This window comes from Canis aureus, chromosome 12, assembly GCF_053574225.1.
Source record: "Canis aureus isolate CA01 chromosome 12, VMU_Caureus_v.1.0, whole genome shotgun sequence".
Lineage (NCBI taxonomy): Eukaryota > Metazoa > Chordata > Mammalia > Carnivora > Canidae > Canis > Canis aureus.
Genome location: NC_135622.1, coordinates 56,772,172 through 56,791,869, shown reverse-complemented (window position 1 = coordinate 56,791,869; position 19,698 = coordinate 56,772,172). Strand labels below are relative to the sequence as shown.

General features: G+C 49.6%; 1 protein-coding gene across 8 annotated transcripts in view; it reads left to right on the top strand.

Annotated features, from left to right (window-relative positions):
- The window catches only part of GREB1 (growth regulating estrogen receptor binding 1), a 135,543-nt gene that overhangs the window by 82,990 nt on the left and 32,855 nt on the right, over positions 1–19,698 (top strand). For 7 of the 8 annotated variants that reach the window (XR_013349755.1, XM_077844102.1, XM_077844100.1 and 4 more), the window contains 8 exons: positions 902–1,087; positions 4,900–5,244; positions 8,702–8,830; positions 9,550–9,678; positions 10,317–10,514; positions 11,287–11,467; positions 13,061–13,256; positions 14,628–14,764. Coding sequence is in view for 7 of the 8 variants with exons in the window: in XM_077844102.1 (XP_077700228.1) it covers positions 902–1,087; positions 4,900–5,244; positions 8,702–8,830; positions 9,550–9,678; positions 10,317–10,514; positions 11,287–11,467; positions 13,061–13,256; positions 14,628–14,764 (1,501 nt within the window). In the remaining variant the exon portion in view is untranslated. The remainder of the gene's footprint in view (positions 1–901; positions 1,088–4,899; positions 5,245–8,701; positions 8,831–9,549; positions 9,679–10,316; positions 10,515–11,286; positions 11,468–13,060; positions 13,257–14,627; positions 14,765–19,698) is intronic. The other variant, XM_077844099.1, reaches the window with a different exon arrangement.

Below are 19,698 nucleotides of genomic sequence, written 5' to 3'. Positions count from 1 at the left end.
CATGAGGCTGCCTCAGTTTCCCTTTCACCTGGCCTCCAGTGCAGCTTCAACTATAATGTTGGCAAACAGTGGTACCCAGCTGTGGTCCATGGCCCAGCAGAACTAGCATCCTCCATGACCTATTTCCAGGCCCATGCCAGAAGCAGAATCAGGCCCCATTCCAGAATCAGAACTGAGGGGCAGGGCCCAGCAATCTGTGTTTTAGGCCGGGTGTCAGGGGCCCCTCATACACCCTCAGGTTTGAGGAGCAATTCCTTGAGGGTGTGAACTGTCTCAGTCATCAGATGCTCCCTGGAGCCAAGCCTGATGCCCGCCCAGAGCATACAGCAGGTGTTCAGTAAGTGTGTGTTTGGTGAGTTAAGTGTAGCCCGCCTGAGTACAGGATGCCACACACGCATTAGGCGCATCTGATCATCTCAACTGTCCCATGAGGACTGCATGTGTTCACCCCATCCTGCAGATGTGGAGACTGAGGCCCGGCAATGTCACACTTCCTGCCCAGAGCCCCACAGCCAATGCACAGCTGGCTCTTCCGCCTCCGAGGGCTGTCATCAGAAATAATCTATAACGTGCGCTATAGTCAGCAAAGAGGCATAAGGCGCTGCTTCCACGAGGTTCTGTAGTCAGTGCTGGGGGGTAGCACCCGAGTGAAGCCACAGCTTTGGGCGCGTCCCCCGGCCCACCCGTGAAACGTGGCATTGAACCAATGCCACAGGCCTGGTCCCCTCTCGGAGCTGCTGCCCTAGGTCAGTGAGGGTGGGGTGTCCGAGATCTCCCCAGAAAGGGGCCCGTGGCTCACCCCGGCGGCATCTCGCCTGCGTGCCTTGGCTCCCTCGTACTTGGAGATGCGCTCGTGTGGGCCCACACGCCGTGCCCGGGGCCCAATGCTCTTCTTCCGTAGGCCACGGGAACTTCCCTTACCTCTGCGGGAACCTGAATGACGTCGTCGTGAGCCCCCTCCTGTACACGTGCTACCAGAACTCGCAGTCCATCTCTCGAGCGTATGAGCAGTACGGGGCCTCCACCATACAGCCCATCTCGGAGGAGATGCAGCTGCTGCTCACCGTCTACTATCTCGTCCAGCTGGGTGAGTCTCCCTCCGGCCGCGGGGGACTCGTGGGCAGAGTGCTCACCGGAGGAGGAAATGCATTAGCCCCGATCGCTGCCCGTCACGCAGAGCCCTTGTGCAGCCACGGCTGGCCCGGTGGAGATGGAAGCACTGGGAACGTGCTGATGGTGCTGTGGGGTCACCGCCCCGAGGGCCTGGGGAGGGCGTAGAGTGCGTCAGAACCTGTGGGGATAACCCCCAAACCATTACCTGCCATTCCAGATGCACAGAGAAGGATCAGGGAGGAGCACACAAAGACTCTGCCCCTGGGACAGCATATTCTAGTGGGAGAGGAACTGTGAACAGTTGGAACATGCAAGCAGGGAGAGGGGAGGGAGCAGAGTGTGTGTGTGTGTGTGGTGGGGGGTTGACTCAGCATCACAGATAAAGGCCTCTGTGAGGAGACCCCAGTGGGCAGGAGCGGCCTTGTGAGGAGGCAGGGAGGCTGAGGGAGAGGCTGGTGAGGGCCGAGGCCCAGGCCCTGGTGGCTGCAGCACCAGGAGGGGCGCGGCCTCACGCTACCGTCAGGAGTTTGCACTTCAGACACATTGTGAGACAGCTTGCACCAGTCAGCTCCGGCTGCCGCCGTAGCAGAGAACCTCGGACCAGGGGCTCAAGCAGCAGATGTCCCTTCCCTTCCCTTCCCTCGCCTCCCCTCCCCTCCCCTCCCCTCCCCTCCCCTTCCCTTCCCTTCATTTATTTATTCATGAGAGATAAACGGAGAGAGAGAGGCAGAGACCCAGGCAGAGGGAGAAGCAGGCTCCCTGCAGGGAGCCCGACATGGGACTCAATCCGGGATCCTCATGCCCTGAGCCAAAGGCAGACAGACACTCAACCACTGAGTCACCCAGGCATCCCCATACGTTTCTTTTTCAGAGTTCTGGAGGCTGGAGGCCCAGCATTCAGGGGGCCAGGACGGTCGGGTTCTGGTGAGGCTTCTCTTCCTGGCTTAGAGACGGCGCCTCTTTGCCGTGCGCTCACAGGGCCTTTCCTGGGCACACACGTCGTGTGTGGGGAGAGGGACACAGGCCTCCGGGGTCTCGTCTCTTCTCGTACCACCCCGGTCCCACTGGATCGGGGCCTCATCCTGTGACTCACCTAATGTCAATACCTCCTTAAAGGCCTTGTCGCCAAGTGCAGTCATGATGAAGGTTGTGGCATCCACATATGAATTTGGTGGTGTGGGGTGGGACCAGTTCAATCCACAGCGCCTCTGGAGTAGTTTAGGGGTGGCTAGGATCTGACCTTTCCTTCCAGAAGACCACACTGGCTACTGTGTGGGCTTGGATAGGGCAGGGGCTATGTTGTCCCAGGATGAGTAGGAGGTGGCTTTGACCATTAAGGGTCACGGGACAGGGTGGGGGTGGGGGAAGATGCTGGATTTACTCTGAAGGTAAGGGTGGTAAGGTGTCTGTCAGGCAAGGAGGGGAAGGTGCAGCCTGGGTTTTGGCCTGAGCCCCTGGGTGGATGGTGGAGCCAGAGGTGAGCACAAGTTCTATCTTGGCAGTTTCAAGTTAGAGACGCCTGTGAGGCAGCCTGGAGGCTGATTCCAGGATTTGGCTGGACAAGACTTGAGCCTCAGGGAGGACGTAGAGCTACAGGTGTAAATTTGGGGAACGTTGGCCCAGTGATGATCTGTATTGAAGCTTGGAGACTGGAAAAGAGCCTCTGGGAGAAAGGCACCAATGTTTGAGCCCCGGGGCACCTCCATGGTTAGAGATCTGGAGGAGGAGGTGGATGGAGCCGCCAGGAAAGCACGGGGTTGGGTGGAAGGAACCATGAGGATGTTACCTGGTATGGTCAGGAATCTGGGAAAGCATGACCACATGTCTTGCCCCTTCTCATGACCTGCATCCCATCCATCGGTAAGCTCTGCTTCATCCCAGATCCACCCTCACCCACCCTCTCCATCACGCCTCCCTTGCCAGGGCGCTGCTCTTGCCCCCATTCTGCACATCTGTCACAACTGTGAGTCTAATCGTATCTGCTCTCTGCTGGAACCTGCCAGGGTTTCCTATCACATGCTCAACTGCACTGGTTCCAGGAGCCAAGTGACTGGCCTGCTTCCCACAGCTGCTTCCTCTGCTCCAGCCCTGTTCTTCCCCCAGGCATACCAGTCTCTCCTGCACTTGCTGTTCCTTCCCTGAGAAACGCTCCTGCCCAAGACATTTGCACGACCACTGCTTCATGCCTCTGAGTTTTGCCTCATAAGTCCTCTAGGGAGGCCTTATCATCTAAGACCACACCCTCCCCCCTGCCCTGCCTGGGCCCCTGTGGCTCTGTCTCCTCTTTATCGTGCTTTCAGAGCACCAGCACTCCCAGGAATTACATGCCATGTGGATTCATCTACTTTAAGTGCATCTCCCCTAGTTAGGATGTAAGGTCTGTGAGATCAGGAACGTTGGTTGAGTTCACGTCTCTGTGTCCAGCAGCACCTGCACCTGTAGTGTAAAGTTGGCACTCGGACAGCGTGTGTTGAAGGAACAGTAAACATTGATGTGGAATCCAGTGAAAGTGTTTTGGGAGAGGGACTAGTCACCTGAGTCAGGGAGGCCAAGAGTGGAGCGAAGACTGGTTATTGGCCTGGCCATTGGGTTTGGATGTATTGAAGGGATTGGCACCCCTGATGATGAGTGTGTATAAGGAGCATGGGAACAAAAGCTGCGTGCTGCAGTGGGCTGGAGAAAGGAGAGGAGACAAGCATGATGAGGGTAGACAACTCTCCCAAGAGCTTTGCTTGGTGATGGAGCTTCCAGAAGGAGGTGTGGGCTCAGGGGAGAGATGTTAACGATGGGAGGTCTAACAGCTAATCTAATAAAATCATGGCATAGCCAGGTGAGGGGTGGTGTGATCCCCATCTTTGAGAACAGGAATCGGTACCCTAATGGATCCGTGCTGGTGCTGGGTGGAGCTGGGAGGAAGCAGGTCTTCTGAATTGAAGTGGGGTGCTCTTTCCTCCAGCTCACCCAAATATAAAATTTGGACAAATATACCAGAAAATGTCTGTAGGAAAGAAATGCTAGAAGCATTCAGTCTCACTAGGCATCAAAGAGGCACAGATGAACAAATCAGGTAATGTTCTCAGTTACGTTAACACAAGCGATGGTATCCGGTGGAGCTAAGGGTGCAGTAGAACCAGTGTGGTCACATGCCGTGAGTGTCATGGTGGGCTGACACACGTAGGCCATCTGGAAACAGTCGGTGATGCGTATTAGTTGGCCACAGATGCCCAGTTTTGAGTATTTAGGAAGTTAGGTTCTAGGCATCAAAAGGTGTATCGTGGGAGTATTTATAGAGGTGGTTATTTGGAAGCAGTAAAAGGGTGGATAGTGGAGACACTGCTGAGTAAATGGTGGTGCTCGTATGAAGGGACTTGAGGTCAAGCCCAGGGACAGCGCTGGTTGTATAGACTGCCGCCAGCCTGACCCCCGGCTCCGTGTGGCAGGGGAGGGAGACAGGTCCTGAAGTCCCAGGCTTCAGCCCTTCCAGCGATTTAAAACCTGTAGTGGTGGGACGCCTGGGTGGCTCAAGCAGTTTGGCACCTGCCTTCAGCCCAGGGCCTGATCCTGGAGACCCGGGATCGAGTCCCACAGGCTGCGAGGCTGCTGGCACCTGCCTGTCCTCCCGGAGTCTGTCTGTCGGCAGAGCAGGAACCACGCAGAGGGTGTCCCTGTGGAGCCCGCCTGAGATGTTCCGGCTGCTGGTCGAGGGCAAGCCCAGGACCACCCTGCGTAGACCGCTGTGGGTGGGCGCTGAAGCCTCTGCTGCTGTCCTGTCCCTGTCGTTGCCAGCAGCCGACCAGGTGCCCCTGATGGAGGACCTGGAGCAGATCTTCCTGCGCTCGTGGCGCGAGTCGCACCTGACCGAGATCCGGCAGTACCAGCAGCCGCAGCCCTGCCCGCCCGCGCCCAGCGCCGTGGCCCCCGTCACCTCGGCGCAGCTGCCCTGGCTGGCCGGCCTGGCCGCCAGCTCCTGCAACGACAGCGTGCACATCATCGAGTGCACCTACTCCCTGGCCGAGGGCCTCTCGGAGATGTTCCGGCTGCTGGTCGAGGGCAAGCTCGCCAAGACCAACTATGTGGTGATCGTCCGCGCGTGCCGCAGCCCCGCCATCGACTCCTGCGTCGCGGTCACGGGTGAGCCCTGCGTCTGGGCTGGCGGGGAGGGGGCTGCGGGAAAAGCAGCTGCGTCCCGTTCCTGGTCCTTGGCCCTCGTGGCCGGAGTTTCTGGCTGCACCTGGGTAGTAGCCGCGGGGGTGCCCTCCCGGGGTGGGCTACGGTGTGGGCTACGCAGGCCCTGGCTGGTGCGCGGAGTTAAAATCCATCTGTCCTCCGCCCCAGGGTGGGGTGAGCATTCCCACTTCCCCTGGAGAGCCTGGGTGGAGTCTGGGGAGACGGAGTGGAAAACCTGGCTCCGTGCACCTGGTGATGTGACCAGTCCCTTACCAACTCCTAACCTCCCTTCCTTCCATTACCTAATGTGGAACAACAGGATAGCGATCTTACTGTATAATGTGGCTTAGCAAGCCAATTAACTAGTGATAAAAACACATATTTTATTTATTTATGAGAGACACAGAAAGAGAGGCTGAGACCTAGGCAGAGGGAGGAGAAGCAGGCTCCGTGTAGGGAGCCCGATGTGGGACTCGATCCCAGGACCCCAGGATCAGGGCCTGAGCCGAAGGCGGGTGCTCAACTGCTGAGCCACTCAGGTGCCCCTAAAAACACTTATTGAAGCCCTATTATGTGCAGCCACTGTTCTAGAGGCTGGGGATACAGGCATGAAGACAACAAGGTCCCTGCTTTCCTAGGGTGGACATGCTGGTAGGAGAGGCAGACGCCAGACCTGGTGCAGAACATCTCGGGTGGAAGGGCCGAGTGATGGAGGATCCCATTTGGGAAGCTGGCTCTGAGGAGGGGCCAGGTGAACCTACCTAAAGAGGTGACAGTAGAGCAGGGCCTCAGAGAAATGAGGAAGCAGGAGATGTTACCCCTGGGGACAGCTCTGGGGCTCCCCAAGACCACATGGCAGCGCGCTGTGCCTGGCACATTGTAGGGAAGCAGGGCGCCAGGGCAGAGGGTGAGACAAGACCCTTGTGTGGGGGTCCTGACAGCCTTATCAGAACTTTGGGTTTTGGGATGTGTGAATTGAGAAACCATTGGAAGAATTTTGTGTGTGGAGAGCAGACCGGGGCAGGGCACAGCTGGGGTGGAGGCTGCTGGCCCTTCCAGTGCCCAGTGCCTGGGGCCGGGCAGAGATGCAGCGGAGCAGGCTGGTTCTGGGTGTTGGTGAAGTGGGTGCTGCAGGGTTTCTGGGTGGGGCCTGTGAGAGGAAGCAAGGACTTAGGGATCACCTGGAGGGCTTTGGCCTGTGTAGCTGGAAGAGTGCAGACACCATCTACTGAAATGGAAGGTGCCCCGCAGAGATATTTTTGTTATTTAAAACTTTTATGTATTTGTTTATTTATTTTTAAAGATTTTATTTATATATTCACGAGAGACACAGAGAGGCAGAGACACAGAGGGAAAAGCAGGCTCCCTGCAGAGAGCCTGATGCGGGACTTGATCCCAGGACTCTGGGATCATGACCTGAGCCAAAGGCAGATGCTCAACCACTGAGGCACCCAGGTGCCTCTGCTTTTTAAAACTTTTAACTTGTTCTCATGGAACAAGGGAGAGATACCAAATGGGTTAGATGCTCCTGTTTGATCCAGAATTGGCTCCTCCCTTTGTCAACATGCAGACATCAGTGACAGGGACATAGCAGTCTTGGGGTGTTGGCAAGAAGGCGTCTCTGGGTTGGGCTTATAGAGGGTGAGCAAAGTAACAAATATAGACAACTATGTTGAGAAATTTTTCTTTAAAAGGAATAAAGAAACGGGAGATAATAATGGGAGGTGGAATGAGCTCAGGTTTTTGTGGTTGTTCTGGGTTGGGCAGTATAAGCCTATGTTTGGTATGAAGAATGATGCAGAGAGGGAAAAGTAGGTGATGCAGGCGGGAAAGGGCTGGTTAGGGGGTGTCCTCCAGTGGGAGAGAGGGCCGGGGCTGCGGCGCACGGTGGGAGTGTCGGCCCTAGGATTTGCAGGAGTCGAGTCGGCGTGACTGTGGTCTTCTCTCCAGCCACGGCCAGCAGCTCAGTACAGTCAGAGCAGGAAGGGGGTTTGGTGCAGGGCATGTTGAGGAGGGATGCTAGAGAGTGGGTGTTGCTGGACCTGGACTCTCCGTCAAGGTGGGGGGGGGGCATGAAGACATCCAGGAGGTTCCACGGATCTGAGAAGAGTGGAGGGAATTGTTGGAGTGTCAGAGGTGGCTGGGGAGTGGGCTGCAGGGAGTGGGGGATTCAGAGGGGCAGAGTTATCAAGTGACCAAGCCCAGGGTGCCGTGGTTGCAGGTGGATGGGGGGAAGCAGAGGACAGCTCCTTGGAGGAGATGGGATATATCGAGCAACTTTCATGTGCCAGGTTGATCTTTGTGTATATTGTCATGTTACCCTGTGAAGTGACTTCACTAATTCACTGACCTCATTTGTTCCTCTCAGAGCAATAGGAGCATCTAGCCACAGCTTCCTCTTGTTAGCTAAAAAGGAACACAAGAGGGATGCCTGGTGGCTCAGTGGTTGAGTGTCTGCTTTTGGCTCAGGTCATGATCCCCGGGTCCTGGGATCAAGTCCTACGTCGGGTTCCCTGCAGGGAGCCTGCTTCTTCCTTTGCCTGTGTCTCTGCCTCTCTCTGTGTGTCTCTCGTGAAAGTAAATAAAATCTTTAAAAAAAAAAAAAGAACACAAAATTTCAAAGTCTAGCATTTTCTTAGGGAGTCATTGGATACAGATTTCTCAACTTAAAGAGGACTATTAGTTAAGATTTAAAACCTTGCTCTTAATATTGTTGCAAGGTTTTCATAGATCTTGGGGGAGGGTCAGTTTGTAAATTCAGAATAATTTTTGGAGGATAAGTACACTCCTATTTTTGGAATTGTTTAAGAAAATGATACCACTGCTGTTGCGTGTTTTAAGCTTGAAATTTTTGTATCTCTTTTTATGAACTTAAAAAATGCACGTTGTTACCATGCCGTGCCCCGGTTCTCCTTGAGCATTCTTGATCGTAAACTCACTCCTTTTTTTGGTTTTGCTTTTATTTTATAAATTCCTTACATGGTTTGAGTAGTACTTTTGGAAATAAACCCAGAGGACCAATTTTATGTCTGGGATCAGGCTAAGCATTTTATCAACGGTGTCTCGTTGACAGTCCTCCCGACGGTCCTGTGAAGTAGATACTGCGGCGAGTGAGTCCCGTGTGTCGGGGGAACCGGGGCTGCAAGGGTGATGTACCTCCTGCTACACAGCTAGCAAGTGGGAAGAGAGGTTCTAAGGCCAGTGCTCTGGGTTTTCCCTCTTATCATCCTATTAAACTGAGCCAAGGATGGTTTATGTCATTTATTCGCTGAGCAGCATGAGCACCTGCTCTTAACCAGGCTTGGTGATGGCTTGGGGGGATAGAGAAAGAGAGAGCAATGGGCACAGACTCTGCCATTGAGGGGCTCACGTGCTAATTCTGAGTGGAGGGGCTCAGTGAACGTTGTTGTTTGTTTTCTAGGAAAATACCAAGCCCGAATTCTTTCCGAGAGCCTTCTCACCCCAGCGGAGTACCAGAAAGAAGTCAATTACGAGCTGGTTACGGGCAAAGTGGACTCCTTGGGGGCCTTTTTTAGCACTCTGTGTCCAGGTAGGTTTATAGTGAGACAGGTGTAAATTCATGAGTGGGAGGGGCCAAAACAAAGATGCAGGGGTGAAGCCCTCTGGGAGCTCGGCCCCTGGGACCTGCTGCGGCTGGCCGTGGTTTAGGTGTGCAGGGTGACCCTTCGTTCTCTGTGTTAGCATTTACCACCCTTTCTGTGGTGGCCTCTGGCTGGCCGTCTTCCTGTGATGGCTGTGGGTTCTCTGAGGTGGGGGCTTTGTGGTTTCTGCTTTTTGGGGGCCATGAGGGTCTTAGGCCTGTTCCTCTGTACCCCCCGCCCCCCAGCCCTGTGCACCGCCACTCCCTACCTCTCGCTCTGATTGCTTGAGGCCATCTCAGTCCATGGGTTCTATGCCAGGAGTCCTGTGCCCTCCTGCCTTCTTTGCCTGGCTCCTCACCCCATTTCCTCCCAGAAACTTTCACTGGCCCTTCCTCCTCTAGGATGGACTCGGACCCCTTCCTCTTGTCCTTTAACGTCTGGCTTCTTCCTTCTGTCCTGGCACCTACCACCTCATGGTGTGATTTTCTCCAACATATTTGCCTTCCTTACCAGGCTGTGGGCTCTGTGGCTGGATGGGCTGTGTCTTCTTTATTTCCATTACCCCCGGGCCTGGGACAGAGCCTCATACATAGTACGTGTTGTGTGGATGTTTGCTTAATTTCACTGGGATGGAAAAACCCATTTCTGTTCTCTCTATTTTGGGCAGAGGGTGACATTGACATTTTACTGGACAAATTTCATCAGGAAAATCAAGGCCATATTCCATCCTCAATTACTGCCTCCTCTGTGACCAAATCAGCATCCCTGGATGTCGGCGGAGCACCGGCATGCACAAGTGAGTGATGCCAGGGAGCCAGGGGCCAGGGCCTGGGCTGGTGAGACAGTGTGCAGGGGGCACCAGGGGGGCCTATGAGGAAGCAATGTTAGAGGCACATCCAGAAGGCAGGGCATCTCCTTTGTTAGCATCAGAGTGGACAAATATATCATTTTTATTTTAGTCCTTAACACTAGTGGTCTCATCCTACCCTGAAATGTATGCCTGTACATACATTTTTCCTGAGAAGATACATTTCTCTGTGTTAATTTCCAGCTTATCAAAGCATTGTGGAAATAGTTTATTTATCCCGCATTCCAGAAGAGCTATTATGGTCTCCCTCCCCTCCAGAGAACTTGCAGCCTCTTCCAAAGCCCAGTTCTCAGGGTCAGCTTCCCTGGAAAGCTATGTCTGTCCCCTTCAGGGAGAGTAGATCGCTGCCTCTGTGCTTCTTGAGCATTGTTCATCCTTTTATTCTGAAATTCCCAAAAGTGTGAAGCATACACAGCCCAGAGTGGGCACTTGATATTGGCATCATCCCCCTTTGGTTACTTTGTGCTCTCGTTGGGGGGCCCACTGCTTGATTCCCCAGCAGAGGTCCAGGCTCTTGGCTGTCTGCTTTTGGGAGTGTCTCACCTTTATGGGGGCTCTGCTTCCAGGTTACAATCTGGAGCCTCACCACATCCGGCCCTTCCAGCTGGCCGTGGCTCAGAAGCTCCTCTCCCACGTGTGCTCCATTGCGGATTCCAGTACCCAAAATTTGGACTTAGGATCCTTCGAGAAGGTGGACTTTCTGATTTGTATTCCACCCTCAGAAGTGACCTATCAGCAAACCCTGTTCCATGTCTGGCATTCAGGTACGGAGCATTTGGGGGGCAAGTTGTGACATCTGCATGGAGAAGCCTCTGATTCCTTTACATTCAGATTTGGAATAGAAATACCAGGCTTTCCCTCTAAAGTAGGTAGGGCAAGAATTCATACCCCCATTTTATAGATCATGAAACAGATGCTCAGTGATAGCAAATTGCCCAAGAGTTTATAATCCATTAAAGCTAGAACCATGACTTGAATTTCCACTCTGTCCCACTCAGATCAGAAACCAATGTGTTGATACCAAGCTTCAGTTTGATGATTTTCCCTGTTTTCAAGGGGATGAAATATGAAATACATGAAAAGTCAATGTCTTAACTCAGGATTTATTCTAGAGTACTGTAACCTAAAGCTCATGGCCTTCAGGCTGGGAGATGATTTTGCTGGGGATGGTGGGGAGTGGAGGGGGGACCTTCCACTTCCCCTCAGCACCCCGAGCCTGGCACCACTGGCCTCATGAAGCCAGCTTTGCTGTGCCCCTGGGTGGGCCGCTGTGCACAAAGCATGCTATGAAACAGGCCCCCCACCTCTTGGCCCAGCTTCTGCACGGAGATGCATGTGTATGTGGTTTGCATGAGGTCAGCTGCCCTGACACACACCCACCCTCCCCATGTCTCACACATCCCTATAACCCCGGGGCCTGCCAGTGTGCTGGCCAGACAGGACATGCTCACCAGGTGTCTGTCGAGTGAATGAAAGCTCATGACAAGGGTTTTACTTGTCATATATCACTTGTGGTGTATCTTTACCATGTTACAGGGGTTTTATTGGAACTTGGCTTGGAAAAGGAGCACATGACGAAGCAGAGGGTTGAACAGTATGTTTTGAAGCTTGATGCTGAAGCTCAGACAAAATTTAAGTCCTTTCTACAAAACTCCTTTCAGAATCCACATACGCTCTTTGTCCTAATCCACGATCACGCCCACTGGGATCTCGTGAGGTGAGAGTGATTTTGGCATCTGGCAGGGTTGACGGTTTCCTTCCTTGATTAATATGTGGATGACACTCGGGCCTGGGGATTCAAGCCTTGAAAAGATGAATGATGTTGGGGTTTTGGCATTTGGAAGCGGATGCTGTGGATGCATTCCAGAACCTTAGAGCTGGGGATGGTCTCAGGGAACGTCCGGTAAAGCCTCTAAAAGGTCCCATCATGGAAACTAAGGCTCAGTGTCACAGGGCTGGGGTGGTGGCATGGGGTTAGTGGCAGAGCTGGCCTAGTACTAGGGCCTCTTTTTCTGTGCCCTACTCAGTGACAAGGTGTCCCCTGGTACAGGGTGGGGATCCTGACTGGAACAGCTCCCTTCCTGATGGAGGCCCCATTGGCTCCAGTACCATGGGTCACAGCTGGTGCCCCCCGGCTTTAGGGGTGATTTTATGGACTCCAAATGAGTGTAAATCTGGATGAATTTTAGATGGGGTCAAGCTTGGAGTCTGGTGGAATTCCAGATTTCCTAGGATCCATCATCTCCATAGACTGGCGGGAGGATTGTGCATTTAGACATTGCCGCTGACTGGGTTAGGAGGGAGGAAAGATCCTGGGTCAGGCCCCAGGGGAAGGCTTTGATGTAGCGGAGATTCAGAAGCGTAGGGCTGGCCAGAACCTCCGAGATCACCTCTACGAAGGGCATACAATATAGGGTCCCTGCATGAGCTTGGAGGTATTTGATCATCCTGAATTCTATAAAGAGCTATCTTGTGGATATTCATTTGAGGGGTAGATTTCTCAGGCTAGCTACCTGCCATCCAAAAGGTTAAGCATCCTGTCTTTCTGTTCTGCTGGGTGGCTTGAAGAGAAGGCTGAGACCGTGGCCCGTGGGGAATGGCTGAGCTGTGCTTGTGTCCCAAGCCTCTCATCCAAAATGCTACCCCTGCCCAGTCCTGTACCTTTAAATTTACTGTAGAAAGTAACCATTTATATCCTCTGTGGATCGTTTCAGGTCTGGAGGGGAATTTAGGGGAAAGGATTTAGGGAAACAAGTACACAATCAGATGGGACCAAAGGGGCACTCCTGGGTGAGAATCACTGCTCTAGAGTAGTGGGCAGCTTGTGTATCCCACAGGCAATCCTCCGTAAATACCACTCCCCTGGCTAAGTTTTTGTTTTTTTTAAAAAAAGATTTTATTTATTTGAGAGAGAGACGTAGCGAGAGAGAGCGTGAGCAGGGAGGAAAGGGAGAAGCAGGCTCCCTGCTCACTGAGCAGGGATTCCCCCCAACACACAGAGTGGGGCTGGATTTCAGGACCCTGAGATCATGACCTGAGCTGAAGGCAGATGCTTAACCGTCTGAGCCACCCAGACACCCAGCTAGGTTTTTAATAAGCAATGAGTATCCAAGGAATCCCTGACAGGTGCCTGCAGTGTGCTCATTTTTTTTTTTAAAATTTTCCTAATGGGCGGAGCCGTGTGTTGATTACTTGCAAATTTGGGGGCGGGGCTGGTTATACATGTGTTCAACTGCTCAATCCTTGTAAAATTACAGAGCCATGTTAGTTGTTCCACTCACTGTGTCTTCTCCCCACTTTCTTCCCTCAGTAGCGCTGTTCATAATCTCTATTCCCAAAGTGACCCGGCTATGGGATTGGTGGATAGATTGCTCAATTGCAGGGAGGTGAAGGAGGCCCCCAACATCGTGACGCTCCACGTGACTTCCTTCCCTTACGCGCTGCAGACCCAGCACACCCTCATCAGCCCTTACAACGAGATCCACTGGCCTGCCTCCTATAGTCATGTGAGTACCACCCGGCTGCTGGGCCTGGTGTCGCCGTGACCCTTGACCCTTGAGTCGGGAGATACTCTGTTCAGGAAAAATCTTGATTAACTAGTGTAGCTGGGAGTCAGATGGGTCCCAAGTGTTTTGGAGCTTTGATGTGACCCAGAGTTAGATTTAAACCCTTCCTGGTCTTTAGAAACTTTCTTACAGAACTTTAGTTAGCCTCCCCATCCTAGGCCCTGTACTGTTTAGTCCAGAAGCCTTGGAAATGTTCCTCCTTTTCCTATCCCCACAGCCTTATGCTGCCAGGCTCAAAATCTCCTTCCTCAAATGGAACGCACATCTGTAAAGCCTGGTAAGGTGTTAGTTTACCCCCTGCCTCTTCCTCATCAAAGCAGAAGGCTACAACTGATAATTTGAGAATTCTGAGAAGAGTTTGAGAATTCTGGGCAGTTGGATGCTAGTTAATTATGCAAGTAACAGGTAAACCTCAAATTCTAGATGACTTGGGAGTGTCCCAGAGTCATCTGAGGAACTTATAAAGGTACTGATGCTTGGCTTCGGTCCAACAGATTTAGAATCAGTGGTGGTAATAATAGCAGGTGCTTCTGTAGCACTTTCGTGAGCTAGGGAGGCACTGTTCTGAGTTCTTTATCATATGAACTCCAGCTGTACTATGTTCTCACATTTGAGAAGCTCTGATGTTAGTTTGGGAGGAATGTTAGGTCGATGGGAGTGGAATTGATGAGATAAATGCCTTTTTTCCTGCTGATTTTAATAATTAAGCAAACTGAATGCAAGATGGTTGATAGGCCTATTCCTAAAACTAGCTTAAAATTGTTGGAAAGAAGCAGTTTTTTAACCAAGAAAATTGTGGGTTTAAAAAACTAGGCTGATTTTCTTCTTGGCATAGATACTGGGGGTCAAATGAATGGAAAAGTCTCTTGACTGATAGGGATGCGCCATCTTCTAAGTACAGAGTGCTCTGTGCTCTGGGTCTGCAGAGGGAAGTAATGTATAAAACTGCAGAGTCAGCACAACTTATTATTATTTTTTTATAAGGTTTTATTTATTTATTACAGAGAGAGAGCATGTGTGTGTACATGCACATGAGCAGGGTGAGGGGCAGAGGGAGAGGGAGAGAGAGAATCTCAAGCAGATTCCATGATGAGCATGGAGCCTGACACGGGGCTCGATCTCTCAACCCTGTGATCATGACCTGAGCCAAAATCAAGATTCCAGCGCTTAAGTGACTGAGTCATCGAGGGGCTCCAAGTCAGCACAATTTAGATCAAGATGCCTGTACTGGCCGTCTATGTGCCCAGCATGTGAATCTCTCTATCCCCACAAATGCAGTGTTTGTGTGACTGATGTTCTTTTCTGTTTCAGGGGGTGGACTTATATCCTGAGAATAAGAAGTACTTCGGCCTATCAGAGTTCATTGAGTCCACCCTTTCTGGACACAGCCTCCCTTTGCTCAGATATGACAGCTCCTTTGAGGCCATGGTCACGGCATTAGGAAAAAGGTACGCGTCTCTGTTGGAAGTTACTAAAAATGCTCAGGAGTCAAGTGTAAGCTGAAGCGTGTGCAGCCGGAGGCTTCCAGGAAGGGGGCCAACTTCCCCCTTTCCTGGGTGACTTAGTCCCTCCATTAAAGGGATCCTGGTTTATTTCTTGTCCTGCCTGCGGGGCCAGTGATCTCTGTTGTCCTGTTGTTCTAGAACATTTTAGAGATGAGAATGGGCGGTAATATGTTGGAATGGGGGACGGTGCGTTTGAGACTCAGGAAAGCCAAGAAAATGGGAGGAGGTAAGACACCAAAAGATTTAAAGGAAATGATAGTGACAATCATAGTTGGCTACATCGTTCATGCCTGTGCATATCATGTGTTGAGTGCTTACTTTGTGCTCTTTGCTGTTCCAAGAGCCTCACCATCTGTCTTAGCCAGTTGCTGCTGTTATCTCCATTTTGCAAGTAAACTGAGGCTCAGACCCCTTTGACTTTTCTGGGCCACACATCTGGCAAGTGATAGAACTGGCTGTGAACCCCGAGTCAGTCTGACTCTACAGCTTGCCCTTTGACCCGTGTCATGGCTGATTTCTGGCAGACTTTAATGCTGCCATGTCTCAGATGAGGAAACCGAGGCCCAGGGAGGCTAAGTGGTTGCCAACATCCACCCAGTTTATACATCATAAAGCCAGCCCGAGTTTTATAGACTGGCTACTGCAAAACAAAATGAGTGGTTCTGCCGCTAATTGTCGGTGTTGAGCTGGGCTCTATCACTGTCCCTCAGGGCGCCCCCTTCCCATGTGGCAACAAAGGGATTCAATTAGACGTGTGCTTCTCAAGGTGTGTTCCAAGCTGGACTGCTTTGGCCAGATGCAAATAGCTCTTATGCCAAAAGGGATCCCATGGTCAAATGTGTTAGAGAAACCTTACATTTAAGGTTTTCTTTTCCATTGGAGTTCCCGGGCGTTCAGGTGCCCTGCATACTGTAAGTTCTGAGGAGGGGGCTAGAATGTGCGATGTCTCCATTGTGTGTCATGGGATCAGTGTTCCCCAGAATGCCCTCTGAGAAACTAAATCCCTTTCAGTGCTGTGATGCTGATGGACTTAATCTGTTCTCCACCTCACACATGGGCAGCTATGCACTCATAAACTTGCTAAGGGCAGGAGTCCTGCCTCAGCCTCTCCGCCCTACTCTCCTCATGCAGCTCCTTCTGTTGGGTGCTTAGTGAGCTGTAACTTTGGGTCCAGTACTCTACGTTTATTGCATAAAATATCTTCACAGCAGCACAGTGAAATAGATCCTGTTATCCCTGTGTGTCAGAGGAAGGAGCAGACTTAAGTTGGGTCACCTGCCTTAGGTCCCATGGAGGGGTTGTGGTGAAGCCAGACCAAATCTTTGTTACTTGGCCCCAAAATAGTAGAGCCACTAAGCCATACAGAGCAAGGTCTCATGGTTAGTAGAAGGCCAGATTGACCACAAGACCGTACGTATGTCCTGGGTTTATACATTAGTTTTAACCTTTGGCAAATCACTGAACCTGTCTGAACTTCTATACCCTCACTTGTGAACAAATCTACTTTTCTAGTGGCTTCTTATGAGAGTTTTATGGAACAAGAACGTGTGCAGCCTCAGGGATGGTTGTATGCTGAGAACTCAGGCTTCAGAATCATGCTTTCTGGGTTAGTTCGAGTCCTGAGCCTGTCGCTCATTGGCTGTGAGTCTTTAGGAACCTTTCTCAACCTATTACCTAGGGTAATAATGCCTGCCACACGGGGATGTTATGAGGGTTAAATGAATTAATACATGCAAAACATTAAGAGCATACCTGGTGTATATTACATGCTCATGTTAGCTGCAGCCAGCACCATCATGCTTTGTCACCATCACTGTCACCACCATTACCACCATCAGCACCACTGTTGGCACCATGGTTACTGTCACATCCCATTATCACTGTCACTGTCACAACCATCATCATCACTACTGTCACCATTATTACCAAGACCATTATCACCATCACTGTCACCACCATCCACACCACTGTCACTGTCACTGTCCCATCATCAGCATCATGATCCACCTCACCACCATTGCATCGCTGCTATTACCATCAGCACTATTACTGTCACCATGACTGTCACTGTCATCGTCATCCTCACCACTGTCCTCTTCCTTTCTTGCCTCTCTCTCCCTCTGCTGAACCGGAAGTGTGGCACAGAGATCAAAATTCACATTTTACCAAGTGAGAAGTAAATAATAAAACTCTGGAATATGAGTTATGGAGAATCATAGGATCGCCTGGGAATCATTTAAGCCAGCCACCCCACCCCATTTTGTATTTGTGGGAAATGAGGCCCAGAGAGGGGAAGTGATTTGCCCAAGGTCACACATCCTATTGGTGGCAACCTGGATTATAGCCAGGTTTAATATTCTTTCCACCATGCCATGCTGCCTTTCCTAGGAATCATCTGTATGGAAATCTTTTTTGACATAGGCAACTTGGACAGAAGTCACTAAAGGTAAGAACACATTGGTTCCTGCCCCTTGTCACTATGTGCATGGTCAGCCTGCTGATTTGCCCTGTGTTGCACACAGACACCAGCATATGGCTGGGAAATCCACTTGTAAGACCACAGATCTGACTGACACAAACTTGCTGGTACCTAAGAGATTTAGGCATTTCACAACTTCCACTTTTATTCCAACATGTTTTCTGTGAAGCTTCCTTCTTTTTTTTTCTTTTTTAAAGGTTTTATTTATTTATTCATGACAGATACACAGAGAGGGAGAGAGAGAGGCAGAGACACAGGCTGAGGGAGAAGCAGGCTCCACACAGGGAGCCCGATGTAGGACTCTATCCCGAATCTCCAGGATCCAGCCTTGGGCTGAAGGCGGCGCTAAACCGCTGAGCCACCCGGGCTGCCCAAGCTTCCTTCTTATAGGATCAACCATGAAGGCTTAGGGGCAGGCACATTCTCCCTGTACATGCTGTTTGGAGCTGGGCTGCTTCCCCACTACCTTCCACATGGTGGTTCTTTTTTTCTTTTCTTTTTAAACAATAGCTTTAGTGAGGAATAACTGACATACAGTAAACTACAGATATTTAAGTGTTCAATTTGGTGAGTTTTGACATATGTAAACACTGGCAAAACCTGCACTGCAGTTAAGATAATAAATAAGAGTTCCTTCTTACCCCTTGGTAATTATTCCTTCCTTTCCCTTTCTCATTATAGACTATTTACATTTTCTAGTGTCTTATATAAATGAAGTTATACAATATGTGCCAACAGTTCATTCATTTCTCCAATGGCTGATGATGTTGGGCATTTTTTCATGTACTTATTTGTCATTTGTATGTTATCTTTGGTGAAATGTCTCTTGATGAATTGACTCCTTTATTGTTATAAAATGACCCCCAAAATATTATTCTTTGTTCTAAAATCTACTCTTTCTGATATTAATATAGCTATTCCAGCTTTCATTTAAGTAGGGTTAGCATAGTTCATAATTTTTTATCTTACCTTTAATTTACTTGTGTCTTTATATTTAAAGTTGTTTTCATATAGGCAGCTTATAGTTGGGGCTTGTTTGTTGCATCTGACAGTCTCTGACTTTTAATTGGGGTGTTTAGACCATTTATATTTAATGTCATTATTGATGTGGTTGTGTTTAAATCTATCATCTTGCAGTTTTTCTATTTGTTTCATCTGCTCTGTGGACTCCCTTTTTCTATCTTCTTTTGTATGAACTGAGCATTTATGATTTCATTCTCTCCATCACATGCTTATTAGCTGTAACTCTTATGTTCTTTCAGGTGTTGCTTTTGACCTTACAGTATATATTTTTAATCCACTTTCTACTTTCAAGTGATATTATATGACTTTATGGGTAAGATTCTTACAATAGTGTATCTATTTCTCACCTCCTAGGCTTTGTGCTTCTATGCTCATACATTTTACTTATATATGTTATAAACTCCACAATAAATTACTTTTGCTTTAATTAGTCAATTATCTTTTAGAGCTATTTAAATAATAGTAATTTTTAAAAACACCTTTTATATCTATGCACACAGTTACTATTTCCAGTGCTTTTCATTTCTTCATGTGGTTTAATATGGTTTCATTATCTGTCTGAAGGACTTTTCCCCAACATTTGTAGGGAAGGTCTGCTGGTGATAACATTCTTTAAGCTTTTGTGTGTCTTTATTTTTACTCATCTTTGAAAGATACTTTCCCTGGGTATAAAATTTAGGTTGTTTTTTCCTTTGAGTACATTAAAGATGTTGCTCTACTGTCCTCTGACTTGCATTGTTTCAAACAAAATCTGCTGTCATCCTCATCTCTGTTCCTTGCTGTAATGTGCCTGCCCTTCCTAGCCCCTTCTATCCCCTGACTGGGCTGCTTTTTTTTTTTTTTTTTAATTTGTCACTGGTTTTAAGTAATTTAAGATATGAATAGGTATAGTTTCTTGTATTTAAGAAACTTGTACTCTTGTACTCTTATAGAAGCTTGGTATAGTTTTCTTGTACTTAAGTTAATTGAATTTTCATTACATTTGAGGAAAATTTCAGGGATTATTTCTTCATATATATTTTTCTACATTCTCCTCTCTCTTAGAGTAATCCAATCACACATACATTAAATGGTTCAAAGTTGTTCCTGTAACTCTCTGATGCCATAGTCGTTTTTTGTTTCCCTTTGTTTCATTTAAAATCATTTCTATTACTGTGTTTTCATGTTTACTAACCTTTGTTTCTGCTGTTCTTCACATCCAGTTTGTTTGTTTATATTTTTATAAAAGTAAAGGAGTCTTATAAGAAGAAATTCTTCTCCTAAGAGAAGAAATTGTCTTCTAAAAAAAGAAGAAAGACAACTTCAGGCACCACGTGCATGAATGTACATTGATGAATTGATGATAAACAGTTACTTGCATTTATTTATTAATCAG